Here is a 15,631-nt window from a genome sequence, read left to right as displayed (position 1 = left end):
AGAAGCTACAACAGCTCTGTATAAAGAAAATAAAGTGTCCATTAAAATGGGAACAAGAATCATAGGAGACTTCACCACAACAAAAGGGCTCCTGCAGGGTGGTTCCACATCTCCAACCCTATTCAAAATATACTTAGAGAAAGCCTTGACTACATGGAAAAGAAAATGCGAAGGCATGGGAGTACCGGTACGGAACGAATACCTATATACATTAAGTTTTGCAGACGATCAAGTAGTGATTGCACAAGACCAAGACGACCTCAGAAACAGAGTACCTATCTACAAGTGAAGAAGACATAGAAGATCTACAGATTGATGACAACGTAACAATCAAAGGAAAGGATAAATTCAATTACCTGGGGTTTATAATCACGAAAAAGGCAACAACAGAGGAAGAAAATACACAAAGATTAGGACAAACAAGAACAGCAATCCGACAACTTAACTCAGTATGGTGGGATAGACACCTAAATATGAAGACAAAAACGCAGATTTATAAAACATTAGTGCGAAGTATTATGACATATGCGGCTAAAAATTGGATCATAAACAAGAAAAACAGCAGTAAGATAGTAGCAACAGAGATGGAATGCCTGCGAAGATGCTGCAGAGTAACAAGAATGGATAGGAGAAGTAATGACGAAATAAAGCAAAGAACATCAATAGAAACAGACATACTAACATATATAGAACAAAAAAGACTAAAGTGGTATGGACATGTAAGAAGAACTAGCGACAGCAGATGGATAAAGAGAATAACCGAATGGAGCCCCATAGGAAGGAGGAAAAGAGGACTACCCCGAAAATCCTGGAGGAACGAAGTAGACGACGCCATGAGTAAGAGGACTAAACGATGGAGAATGGAACAACAGAGAGAGATGGAAACGGTTGAGCGAGGGAAGGCAGTGAATACTGTAGAATCCTTAAATATATATATATTTTCTTCCAATTTATCATTCAGCATCATGTAATTCGTACCAAAAACCATCAAAAATCCTACGGTTTACAACTAAAAATGCCGAAATGCATGTCAAGTACAAGAAATAATCCAAAACATTTCATAGGATTACCAGGCTAATTTTATAATACTGGCTATAAAGTGCAGCTCGACGAATATGTTTCATCAATAACTGGGCCACAAACTAGAACTGTTACAAAAATTCATAATTGAATTTTATAATAATATTAATATTAAGTTTATTGACGTTTCACTAATGTTCACTAATATTAATATTAAGGTTGTGGTTAATGAGTTGCCACTTGAAGATAAGGTAATAAATCAGAACTAAAAGCCTCTTGTCTAAATCTGTTAAAATTACGAAAATAATAAAAACGAAATTTAATATAAATGATGATTTTTGTTAATAAAAAAGACAAGTAACATTACTTATAGGGTTCCTTGATTTCAAGAATAAGCAGTGCTTATTATTAGATATATATTAAAATGCTCTAGCATGCGTGTGGTACTGTTAAGAATATTGTAACAGATTTTAAATAACTAATGTAATATACAGCCAATAAATAAACGATAAAATTAGTACGTTTACCCCTGATATTATGCGGCTCTTCGGCGTAGGGTCCTTCGTTATCGTACACGTCGTAATCGTCGTCTTCGTGTTGAACGGGTCTGAGGGATAAGGGCCTCATTCCCGGTCGATCGATGCTAATTCCCGGCCTATCCAGGGGTCTATAAGGACCGTCGACGGTGTTCAAGTCTGGGTTTTCTTCCGGTTCTGGCGGGTAATAGCTTACTAGATGGTATGTGTCTAATTTTATCATGTTAATAGGGTTACTTATATTAGTTACCGAACAAACTGAGATTCGTAGTTCAGGCACAAGCGATTTGAGGGTAGAAATAATAAATAATATGAGAAATATTCAATAGAATAATTAAAGCAGCATATTTGATTTATATATAATTAACTTTTCTTACATCATTTCAGATTTCGTCAACACCGTTGCGTTTGCTATACTAAATATGTTATAGCCAAAGTAATTAATATTTTGCATATAGAGTTTTTATATAAAATTTTTATTAAAAAAAGTTTTAGTTCAGTCGTCAAAAATTTTATCTCTAAAACGAGGTGTACAAGCCGAATTTAGCTGAGAGAACATGAAAACATGCTGCATTTTCAACAAAATGCAGCATGTTTTCGTCTGTAATGAGTGAAGCATTTCAGAATACTAAATATCAATAAAGTCCTTAGCAGATCTTAATCTTAAACCAAAATATTATTTAAGCCAGAGATCAATACTAATAAATATATATAAAGAGATATATATTACAAGGAAACTCTTACAAGGATGGAGGTGCAAAATATAAATGCTATGAGCTCTTCTTCTTGCTATGTTGTTTCCGAACTACCTGAAATAGCACTTTGATTGATTCGACCGTTACTTGATGGAAATTCATTGTATGTGACAATAAAACACTGAAAACTTTGTTTTCAAAACCTCCACAAAATTTATTTTAAACTCTTATCACTACAGCTGTTTCGGCTGATTGCCTTTCTCAAATGATCTATTTTTGGCATGCGTTTACACTTTATAGTCTCTAATGAAATAGGTTGAGAAGGGGAGAACTGTTTGTCTCAAGTTAGTCATTCAGAATTATATCTGTGTTTTTAATTTGTTGATTTCCATAGATTCTAACAAAGATAGCTTAAGGCCTTTATTTTGAATGTGAAGAATTTTAAATTCGGCATTAAAAGAATGATTATGATCTAGAAGGTGAAGTGCGTATCTAGAATCTGTTTTTCTATTATTGAAAGCCCTTTTATGTTCTGCTATTCGTTTATGAAAATTTCTACCAGTTTGACCGATGTAAGTTTTTGGGCAGTCGCCACATTTAAGTTTGTACACACCACTGTGTAAGTGTTTTTTATTTTGTTCTTTATCTGGTGTTATTCCTTGTGTTTGGTTATTTTTGTTGATATTTTGCCTGTATATGTAATCGAGCAGAAGTTACTGGGTTTTTTCTTTGGTGCTGGAAATACTTATTTCAGGACTCCTTTTGTGTAGTTTTTGATTTAACATTTATTAATTGTCTGTTCGTTGCATCCATTGTTTACTGCTATTTGCTTAATGATATTTAATTCTGTCTCAAAATTGTATTTTGACATTGGAATTTCTGTTAATCTATGTAACATACTATGATAGGCTGTCAGTTTATGTTGTGTGGGATGGAATGATGAATTGTGTATAGTCGTGTCAGTATGGGTAGGTTTATGAAATATGGAGAAGTCATGTTTGTTTTTAAGTCTGATAATTTTTAAATCTAAAAAATTTATGGATTGATTTTGTTCTGTTTCTATTGTAAATTCAATATGACTATAAAGTGAATGAATATACGATAAAAATCGGTCGAGTGGTCTGTTAGTAGACGACGTACTGGTATGTTTCACAGGAACTAACAGCCAATTTTTATCGTATATTAATTCACTTCATAGTCATCTTGAATTTACAATAGAAACAGCACAAAATCAATCCATAAATTTTTTAGATTTAAAAATAATTAGACTTAAAAACAAACATGACTTCTCTATATTTCATAAACCTACCCATACTGACACGACTATACCCAATTTATCATCCTATCCCTCACAACATAAACTGATAGCCTATCATAGTATGTTACATAGATTAACAGAAATTCCAATGTAAAAATACAATTTTGAGACAGAATTAAATATCATTAAGCAAATAGCAGTAATCAATGGATACAACGAACAGACAATTAATAAAATGTTAAAAACTACACAAGAAAGCCCTGAAATTAATATTTCCGCCACCAAAGAAAAAACCCAGTAACTTCTGCTCGATTACATATACAGGCAAAATATCAACAAAAATAGCCAAACACATAAAAGAGAAAGGAATAACACCAGCTTTCAGAACAAATAACAACCTAGGCAAATATATTAAAAACAACAAGAGCCAAAATAAAAAACACTTACACAGTGGTGTGTATAAACTTAAATGTGGACTGCACAAAAACTTACATCGGTCAAACTGGTAGAAATTTTAATAAACGAATAGCAGAACATAAAAGGGCTTTGAATCATAGAAAAACAAATTCAACATACGCACTTCACCTTCTAGATCATAATCATTCTTTTAATGACGAATTTAAAATTCTTCACATTCAAAATAAAGGCCTTAAGCTATCTTTGTTAGAGTCTATGGAAATCAACAAACTAAAAAACACAGATATAATTCTGAATGACCAACTTGAGAAAACAGTTCTTCCTCCTCAACCTATTTTATTAGAGACTATAAAGTGTAAACGCATGCCAAAAATAGATCACTTGAGAAAGGCAATCAGCCGAAACCGCTATAGTGATAAAAGTTTAAAATGAATTTTATGGAGGTTTTGAAAACAACGTTTTCAGTGCTTTATTGTCACATGAAATAAGACTGTTTATTTGTGTTTGCAAAGATTTTTGTTCCGTGTAGAATATTTGCAATATCTTTTTGTACACCCACATTTAGAAAGCATCTATTTTTCTTTGATTGGGGACCTCTAACATTCAACATAACATTAATAAATGAAGCTAAATAGAAATGGATTCAAGAACAAGGCGAGAAAGCAGAAAAACTTTATTAACTGCACAATTCAGTTAACTTTCATAAAAACTAAATTAAATACAGCTACCCACACCACACCCTACACAGAAACAGCTCTAATATCCTTGCTGTGGGGGTTACTAGATGACGAATAGATGAAAAAGTACTCGTATTTTTACCTTGCGTTTTTTTTAACAATAATTTATGGTCACAATTAAATTTTTTGTCTATAAGATTTTTCCTTTATATTTTACATAAACAATATTTAAGTTTATCATTTTTTTATACCAAGAGTATCTTTATTTTCCCCTTTTTTAAATTAAAATTAATAAATAATTTACGGAGATATTTGCAAAAAGCAGTTTTTTTGCACTAATTTATAAATTTTATTAATTTTTTTATTAACAAAATAAAATGTTATTAATACATTTGAACATTGAGAGATTACCGTTTTTTAAATTTATTCGAAATTTCCCCCCGATCGGTCAAATAGTTTAAAAGTTTTTTAATTTGTTTATCCCTGAGGCTAAATATATAAACTATTGAAATTGCTCTATTAATGATGCTAGACACATTTAGCAAATTTCATAGAATTCTTTAAGACTTAAACTATCTCAGAAGTTAAATGCATATTGCGTTTTCATCAAAATTATTTACAAAATAAACGTTTGAAAAAGGGGTATAACTTTTAAACTATTTGACCGATCGGGGGGAAATTTCACACAAATTTAAAATACGGTAATTCCTCGATGTGCAAATGTATTAATAACATTTTATTTTGTTAATAAAAAAATTAATAAAAATTAAAAATTAGTGCAAGAAAACTGCTTTTTTGCAAATATCTCCGTAAATTATTTATTAATTTTAATTTAAAAAAAAACGGGAAAATAAAGATATTCTTGATATAAAAAAATGATATGAATATTGTATAAAGAAAGTGAGATGAATTAAACAGCAAACAAAATAATATCGATATATATATATATATATATATATATATATATATATATATATATATATATATATATATATATATATATATATATATATATATATATATATTGTGACAATTAGGGTTTATAGAAAATAATTTATAAGTTATATACTACATAATATTAGATATTTGGTTGTTTTAAATAAGTTATATACTAGAGAATTTAATAAAAATATATTTATGTGAGGGCATTTTTAATAAATTAGCATATAATAATTGTAAAAAGTTTTATTTAGTAATTTTAATTTTGTAAATAGATTTAAGTGAGCCATGTGCCTAGGCAACCAACTATACATACTCCAAGTGTCAAATTAAGAATCATAATACGAATATAAGTGGGGTTATTATAATAATATATTGTTTGAAATGTGTATTTTATTAAATTAGAGTGTTAGTTACTAATTTAATTATATATTCTGATCTGAAAAGCCTAAATGTCAACAAAATTATTAATAGAAAAGAATGGAATTCTCTGGATCTCCGGAGATGGCCATGTTTGCGAAATGGTTTGTTCCAGAAAATTCAGACATGTATTAAATAGAACTGAATAGAACATGATATCTTACGAGATGGTTCTAGAATGTCCAAAAGATATAAATACCCGTGATTTGGATTCAAGATGGCAGTTTTTGGCAGTTTTTGAAAGTTTTTAGTCAGAAAAGTTTTAGATAGTGCAGTCAGAAGAGTTTTAAGAAGTTTTTAGGTCAGTTTTGGAAGTTTTTAGTCAGAAGTCAAGCAGTTTATTATGAAAGTTAGTTGGAGTCAGTGAATCAAGTACAAATAGTCAAAATGTTTAATATAGTGAGTTAAATGAAGATTAAAAATTATGCATATAATTTAATGCACATTTATAATTATACACAAATAATTATTGAAGATAAAAAAAGGTATATTGGAAGAAATTAAATTATATTATGGTTGGAGATTAGTATAAATCAACTTATAATAATTGGATATTGGTATATTGAAAAGAAGAATAAATATAAATGCTGTTTGCTGGTTTGGTTGGTGGTGTATAGATGCTGGTGAAGAAAAATATATCTTAAATTGGTAGAAGCTGATAATTGAAAAAAGTAATTTCACAAAAAACAAGGATAACTGAAGTACGAAGACATTCAGTGGTGATTAGAATCTATATACTTAGTGGAAAATAGTTCATTTAGGCATTCAGTGAAAGAAAGGTACAAAATTTTGTTAATATAATTTAGTTAGTGTCATAACAATTTCAATTTTGAAGATAGTTTTGTTTAAATTTTAGATTGTCTATAGAATTTAATTAGTTTTATAGGAATATCAATTTAAAGATAGTTTATTTTAAATTTACATTGACTAGGTTAGATATATGTGTGTGTTTCATAATAGTTATAATAAAGATAATTTGAAAAAGTACTTACAAGCTAATTCTTTGAGAACCGCGATAAAAACCCTATATTATTAAAAATACTCATTGCTCATCATTCAAACAAAAAACACATCATAACAATTTGGCACCCAACGTGGGGCTCTCTATTTAAAAGAATTAGTTTGGAAAGATAAGTGCTCTCATATAATTAAATTAATTTTCATTAGAAAGCAAAAATTATAGAATTTATTTTTAATTATATTTGAACAAGTAAAGTCTCAAAATGTCTCAAGGAAAGAAAGGTACAAGAAGCAAAAAGAATGAAAATGATGTGGAAGTAGAAACACAACCTATACAAGAGGAGAGTTTAGTTCAAGTTCCACAAGATACTGCAGAAATGAATCCAGAAAGAGAGGAAAATGTCAATATGGCAGCTTTGATGTCATTAATGATGCAGATGAACAAGACAATGGAAGAGAATTCAAAAGAAATCAAAGAAGACATGAAAAAAATGGAACAGAAAATGGAAGAGAATTCAAAAGAAATCAAAGAAGACATAAAAAAATTGGAAGAGAATTCAAAAGAAGTCAAAGAAGACATGAAAAAAATGGAACAGAAATTGGAAGAGAATTATAGAAAATTAGAAAAGAAAATAGAAGATAATAATAATAAAATTGTAAAACAAATGGATAAAAAACTTGAAGCTGCAGAGAAAAAAGTAGCAAATGAAATAAAAAGTATACGGAATGACTACAAGAAAAGGATAGACAATGAGAGGACAGAAGTAAAGAGGATTATTCAAGATAATAAGATAGATATAGAACAGAAAATAGAGTTACAGAAATGTAACTTAGAAGTAAAAATTAACGAAGACAGGAGAAACACAGAAGAAAAATTAGACGATATACAACAAAATATCCAAATAAATTGTAATCAAATAAGAAATGTGGAACAGAGAATAGATGATATTTCACAAATGAGAGACATAGGGAGACCTTACTTAAATTTAACAAATGAGACTGGGATTAAATTCTCTGGTAATATAAAAAATTTGCATCCTAGAGTATACATAAATAGTTTAAAACATAAATTAAGATTTGTGAATAATATTAATGATATTAAAGATTATATTAGAATGACATTAAATGACAATGCAGCAACTTGGTTTGCTAGTATTGAGAATGATTTAGATAATTTTCAAACATTTGAAAATAAATTTTTAAATTATTATTGGGGTGAATTAGAGCAAGCCAAGTTTAGAGAAATTCTATATTTTGGAAAGTATAATCAAAATTTAAAATCAAATATGGTAGATTATGCATTGAAATTGATAACAGTTGCAAAATATTTAGAACCACCACTTAGAGAGGATGAAACAGTCTTAAATGTATCTAGACATTTTGATGCTGATGTTGTGCAAACCGTAACTGTACAAAATATTCAAACAATAGATAGTTTTATTAATTTTATTCAAAGAATACAAAGAGGCAATATGACAAGTAATACTAACAAAAGAAAAAACAATAATAACTTTCAATATAAAAAAAATGATAATCAACAATATAGACAATCATATAACAATAATACTAGGTATGGTAATAATTTACAAAATTTTAATAATAATAACAGTAATCAAATTAGACAAAATTGTAATAATAATACTAGTTATAATAGACAAAATTTTAATAATACTAATTATAATAGACAACATTTTAATAACAGTACTAATAATAATAGACAAGATTTTAACAATAGAAGAAATACAGAGCGACCTAACTATAACAGACAGGTAAATTGTGTTCGAAGGAATAGAAGCTGCGAAGACAGGGAACGAAGTAGTACAAGTCAGGAAAATGTGAGTAGAAGTCATAGTAGGGAAAGACATAGGACATCAGATCCAAGTGGTCAGATACAATCTGACAATTCTAATAATCAAAATTTTGTGCAGTAAACTTTCTGAATTACAAGTTAGGCCATTGCTATTATGAAAAACCTTCTGAATTTATTTCTTTAGATGAAGAGAAAATTATTGAATCTATTAATTTAATTTATATAAATGCTTTGGCCAAAAATAAAATGATTAAGATTATGATAGATACTGGTTCAGAAAGTACTTTAGTCTCGGAGAATTTTATTTTTAATACATTAAAACTATCGGATATAATAAAGATTCCAAAAATTAAAATTATTGGTGCAAATAATAAGAAGTTGGGTGAAATTGATAAACTAGCCAATTTTAAAATTAATATTCTTAATAAAGAGATTAATATGCAAGGATTTATTGTCAAGGATTTATGTGTTGATATATTAATGGGAAATGATGAATTGGAAAAGAAGAAAGTAAAGATAGATTTTGAAGAAAAAATGGTAACTTTGGAAGGGCAAATAATTAAATTTATGCAGAAAGATGAGGTGGAAGAAGGAATAAGAGTTGATAGGATATTATTAAAAGAAAATAATGATGTTTATGAAGAAGAAATGTATTTTGATGATAGGGAAATGTCCCAAAAGAATGTAAAGAATAATTATTGTAGTGAATATTTAAGGAATGGAAATTTTAAGCAGATGGATGCCTACGAGGCGGAGTGCGTAAAATTGGAAGCAAGGAATAATGAGTACATAATGAAGAATAATTTTATTTGTAAAGAAGAAGATATAATGAAAGTTTTAAATTGCCCTGAAGAATATAAATCAATAGTCATTTCCATATTGCAGCAACACAAGGGACTTGTCAATAAAGAAAATAGAATTGCACAAAATTATATCCATAGTATAAAAGTTAAAGAAGAAAAAGACTTTAAAACAAAATCATACCCAATACCATATAAATACAGAGAAGAAGTAAACAAAACAATTAATAATATGTTAGAAGATGGGATCATTGAGAAGGCAGACACACGTTTTATTAACCCCATAGTAGTAGTACGAAAAAGATCAGGTGAAATCAGGTTATGTTTGGATGCAAGGAATATTAACAAGATTACTGAAAAGCAATTTGAAGCACCAATGAGTATAGATGGAATATTAGGAAGAATTACAGGAATGTCATTTTTCACTAAAATTGATTTACAGCATAGTTTCTGGTTAATACCTCTAGAAAGAAAAAGTAGACAGTATACAGGATTTCAGATAGATGGAGTAGTATATCAATTCAAAGTAGTACCATTTGGACTTCAATCATCTTGCAGTGCTCTATGTAGATGTCTTCATGATATTTTGGATCAAGATGAACATTTTGTAATTCACTACATTGATGATATATTAATTTTTTCTAAAACGGCTGAAGATCATGAGAAACACCTAAAAATTATAATAAATAGATTAGACAAAGTTGGACTAAAAATAAATCAAGAAAAATGTACATTTTTTCAAAAAGAAGTCATATATCTAGGTTATAAACTTAACACTAAGGGAATTGAAATGGATCCAGAACGGACACAAGTCATTCAGGAATATAAAACACCACACAATTTAAGAACTTTAAGAGGATTTATTGGAATAATTAATTATTATAAAAGGATGATACCAGATCTAAGTATAAAAGAAATTCCATTACTTGAACTACTGAGAAAAGGTGTAAAATGGAGATGGGATCAGAGAAGAGAACTAGCATTCCAAGAAATTAAAAACATTTTTCTGTCAAATTTGAAAATATACTATCCTGACTACACACAGCCATTCATATTAAGAACAGATGCATCAATAGAGAGATTATCAGGGGTATTATTACAAATACATGATGGGATCGAATACCCAATACAATTCATTTCAAGAATTACAAAGCCACATGAAAAGGGTTACTCAGTTTCAGAATTAGAACTAGCAAGTATAATACACTGTGTCACAAAATTAAGATTTTATTTGTTGGGTAATGAATTTACAATAGAAACAGATCACCAAGCTTTAACGTCTATATTAAATAACAAATATGGAAACAGTAGAATACATCGGTGGAGTCTAATACTTAGTGAATACTGCTTTGAAATCAAATACATTTCTGGAAAATCCAATATAGTGGCAGATGCTTTATCAAGGTTAGAAAATACATCACAAAAAGGGCAGCGAACAATAAAAATTGGATTAAATCAATTAGTAGAAAGTACAGGATTATATTCTAAAGAAGAAATTATAAGAGATCAGATCAATTTGAGTGAAAAACAAAAAGTCCTTAGGAAAGATGGGGTATATTATAAAATAATAAATGGCATAGAAGTATATGTAATAACTAGAACTTTAGCAAAGAAAATATTGAAAAATTTACATAACAATTATATGCATATTGGTTCAAGAAAGCTATGGATGCTATTTAGGGACAATTATTTTGCAAAGAATGACATAAGTATAGCAAAAGAAATTACTACCCAATGCCCAATATGTCAACTAAACAAAGAAAAGAATTTCAAAAACCAGAACACATATAAATCTAATGTTGTATATGAAAAACTAAATACAGTTTCCATGGATTTTATTTCAAATTTAGTTCTCAGTCCAACAGGAAAAAAGCATATACTAGTGATAGTTGATTTATATACAAAATTTATTAAACTATATCCCTGCTCTAGAACAAATGTTAAAACATTAAAATTATATATTAATCAATTTTTCGAAGAAATAGGACCATTTAGAAATTGCATAATAGATAATGCTACATATTTTAACAACCAAAAATTTCGGACATTTTGTGAGAAAAAGGGAATCAACATTCATTTTACAAGTATCAGACATCCTCAGGCAAATCCTGCAGAAAGATATATTAAAGAAGTTATAAAATATTTAAGGATACTGTGCCAAAACCAACATGAAACTTGGCAGCAACATATACCACAAGTAGAATATTTTTTAAATAATACACATAATTTGAATACAGAGGAAGTACCAGAATATTTAATGTTTGGCCATATAGGAAACAGAAAGTGGATTAGTGAATATAATCAGGATATGTTAGAACAAGTAATGCAGAAAGTGAATAACCGAATTAGGAGGAAAGCTGAAAAATATATCAGAAGACAAAATCGAAATATAAAAAAACCAATCACATTTCAAAAAGGAGACCTAGCGTTAATTCGTTCACTTAGAAAAAGTAATGTTAAAGAAAACCGTTGTAAGAAATTACAACCAATGTTTGAAGGTCCATATACAATTGAAAATCAGAATGGACTAAATAGTTATGTGTTAATAGATGCAGAGAACAGACTAAGAGGCATATTTCATATCAACGACATTTTTCAATATCATGAAGAGATTGAATAATATTTTCTATACCTTTAACACAAATATAATAACACTAATAACTTACTGATATATCCATTGTATTCAATAGACTTGATTTGTTAAATGGTAGATGGTAGATTTCATTATTTTGAATAAATTTGACATCATACTTGTTGAATTTTGTACATATGGAAATTGTTTGATACCCTAAAAATCATAATTTGGGGTTCGATACTATAATTGCTATAAAAATGTCTTTCTAATATAATAAAGTGGAAAAACTTACCAATTTATATTGATGAAGTTATTTTGAATGGAAATAATTCCTAGATTTTGTCTATAAACAAACAGAACACCATATCGATTATATTGTAATTAAGGTTATATTTTATTCTCTCCATTTGACATGACAGTTTGACCATAGAATAGCCGAACTGTGATCCGTTGTTCTCTGTTTTGACATAGACAGCGAACAGGGATGTATTTAACACATTTTAAATAAAAAAAAAGTTTTGATTTATTAAATTTAATAAGGTATGAGAAAATTAATATTTAAAAAAATAATAAGTAAATTATTTATTTTAAATATTATTTTTGGGGTATTGTGACAATTAGGGTTTATAGAAAATAATTTATAAGTTATATACTACATAATATTAGATATTTGGTTGTTTTAAATAAGTTATATACTAGAGAATTTAATAAAAATATATTTATGTGAGGGCATTTTTAATAAATTAGCATATAATAATTGTAAAAAGTTTTATTTAGTAATTTTAATTTTGTAAATAGATTTAAGTGAGCCATGTGCCTAGGCAACCAACTATACATACTCCAAGTGTCAAATTAAGAATCATAATACGAATATAAGTGGGGTTATTATAATAATATATTGTTTGAAATGTGTATTTTATTAAATTAGAGTGTTAGTTACTAATTTAATTATATATTCTGATCTGAAAAGCCTAAATGTCAACAAAATTATTAATAGAAAAGAATGGAATTCTCTGGATCTCCGGAGATGGCCATGTTTGCGAAATGGTTTGTTCCAGAAAATTCAGACATGTATTAAATAGAACTGAATAGAACATGATATCTTACGAGATGGTTCTAGAATGTCCAAAAGATATAAATACCCGTGATTTGGATTCAAGATGGCAGTTTTTGGCAGTTTTTGAAAGTTTTTAGTCAGAAAAGTTTTAGATAGTGCAGTCAGAAGAGTTTTAAGAAGTTTTTAGGTCAGTTTTGGAAGTTTTTAGTCAGAAGTCAAGCAGTTTATTATGAAAGTTAGTTGGAGTCAGTGAATCAAGTACAAATAGTCAAAATGTTTAATATAGTGAGTTAAATGAAGATTAAAAATTATGCATATAATTTAATGCACATTTATAATTATACACAAATAATTATTGAAGATAAAAAAAGGTATATTGGAAGAAATTAAATTATATTATGGTTGGAGATTAGTATAAATCAACTTATAATAATTGGATATTGGTATATTGAAAAGAAGAATAAATATAAATGCTGTTTGCTGGTTTGGTTGGTGGTGTATAGATGCTGGTGAAGAAAAATATATCTTAAATTGGTAGAAGCTGATAATTGAAAAAAGTAATTTCACAAAAAACAAGGATAACTGAAGTACGAAGACATTCAGTGGTGATTAGAATCTATATACTTAGTGGAAAATAGTTCATTTAGGCATTCAGTGAAAGAAAGGTACAAAATTTTGTTAATATAATTTAGTTAGTGTCATAACAATTTCAATTTTGAAGATAGTTTTGTTTAAATTTTAGATTGTCTATAGAATTTAATTAGTTTTATAGGAATATCAATTTAAAGATAGTTTATTTTAAATTTACATTGACTAGGTTAGATATATGTGTGTGTTTCATAATAGTTATAATAAAGATAATTTGAAAAAGTACTTACAAGCTAATTCTTTGAGAACCGCGATAAAAACCCTATATTATTAAAAATACTCATTGCTCATCATTCAAACAAAAAACACATCATAACAATATATATATATATATATATATATATATATATATATATATATAAAGAATAAAAAGAGAGAATAAACAATAAGATAACAAATAATCTGACATCCCAGGGTGTAAAAGGAGTTAAAGGAAGAAATTAAAAATGATACGATCTAGTTGTTGATTAAAATCTATTTTTATCTTATATTATTTAATGTAGGTTCGAATAAATTTTCCATTGGTGTTAACTTATTTCCACCCTAACAAATTTTCCTTGCCTAATACCTGAACTACTGAAATTAGTTGCGGATTATATTCCCTTTTGAGGTAATCTTAAAATTTATACTAATTGAGTTTTGATGACTGTATATACATTATTAAGTCAAGATATGTAAGCAAACTATGAAATTCGATGTGTATTTGATGTATACTTACAAGCTTGATTGGATCCCTATTAGTCAAGTTTAATTATCGGAGATTTTAGTGACAGAGCTTAATCAATATTTGATATTCAAGTTGTTTAAGAAGGAAATAAGAAAGATACCTATAAGGATATGTCATTATTCAAGTATTTGAGTTTGACGAACTAAATGTGATTGACTTGCTTAATTTACATATCGATAACATAAAAAGTTAGTTTAATACGTTTACGAGTTAATTCCAAAATGTTATACCTATCTTGGTACCGCCAGCAAAATACTACATTAATATACTAATGAATGAATAATTAAATGCGAAAAAGTTTAAATATTCCCAAAATAGTTTATCACTTCCAATAGAGTCTTCTTCTTTAATTACCGTCTCCTCTAAGGAGGTTGGTAATCATCACAGCTATTTTCACTTTTGAGATTGCAACTCTAAACAAGTCGACGGAACTGCAATTATACCACTTTTTCAGATTGTTGAGCCAGGAGATGCGTCTTCTTCCAATACTTCGTTTTCCCTGTATTTTTTCCTGCATTATGGTTTGTAGCAACACATATTTATCCCCCCTCATAACGTGGCCGAGATATTGTAACTGTCTTATCTTAATCGTATTCGTGATTTCCATAGAGTGCAGACCCCAAAAATAATTTATTGCTTTGTCGTGCATATAGGATCAAACACCAATATAAAATTAATATACTAATGAATGAATAATTAAATGCGAAAAAGTTTAAATATTCCCAAAATAGGTTATCACTTCCAATAGAGTCTTCTTCTTTAGGTACCGTCTCCTCTAAGGAGGTTGGTAATCATCACAGCTATTTTCACTTTTGGGACTGCAACTCTGAACAAGTCGACGGAACTGCAATTATACCACTTTCTCAGATTGTTGAGCCAGGAGATGCGTCTTCTTCCAATACTTCGTTTTTCCTGTATTTTGCCCTGCATTATGGTTTGTAGCAACACATATTTATCCCCCTCATAACGTGGCCGAGATATTGTAACTTTCTTATCTTAATCGTATTCATGATTTCCATAGAGTGCAGACCCAAAAATAATTTATTGCTTTGTCGTGCATATAGGATCAAACACCAATTTCGACCAATGGTC

The 15,631-nt window shown here is 28.6% G+C and overlaps 1 protein-coding gene across 5 annotated transcripts in view; it reads right to left on the bottom strand.

Annotated features, from left to right (window-relative positions):
* The window catches only part of LOC140444074 (serine proteinase stubble), a 100,939-nt gene that overhangs the window by 24,201 nt on the left and 61,107 nt on the right, over positions 1-15,631 (bottom strand). For 3 of the 5 annotated variants that reach the window (XM_072535705.1, XM_072535706.1, XM_072535703.1), the window contains one exon: positions 1,548-1,766. The exons of 1 other annotated variant lie outside the window; for it this stretch is intronic. In XM_072535705.1, coding sequence (XP_072391806.1) covers positions 1,548-1,766 — 219 coding nt within the window. The remainder of the gene's footprint in view (positions 1-1,547; positions 1,767-15,631) is intronic. One more of the 5 variants, XM_072535704.1, reaches the window with a different exon arrangement.

The sequence above is a fragment of the Diabrotica undecimpunctata genome, chromosome 6, assembly GCF_040954645.1.
Source record: "Diabrotica undecimpunctata isolate CICGRU chromosome 6, icDiaUnde3, whole genome shotgun sequence".
NCBI classification, from domain to species: Eukaryota; Metazoa; Arthropoda; class Insecta; order Coleoptera; family Chrysomelidae; genus Diabrotica; species Diabrotica undecimpunctata.
Note: the sequence above shows the minus strand (reverse complement) of the source record. Positions and strands in the feature narration are given on the sequence as shown.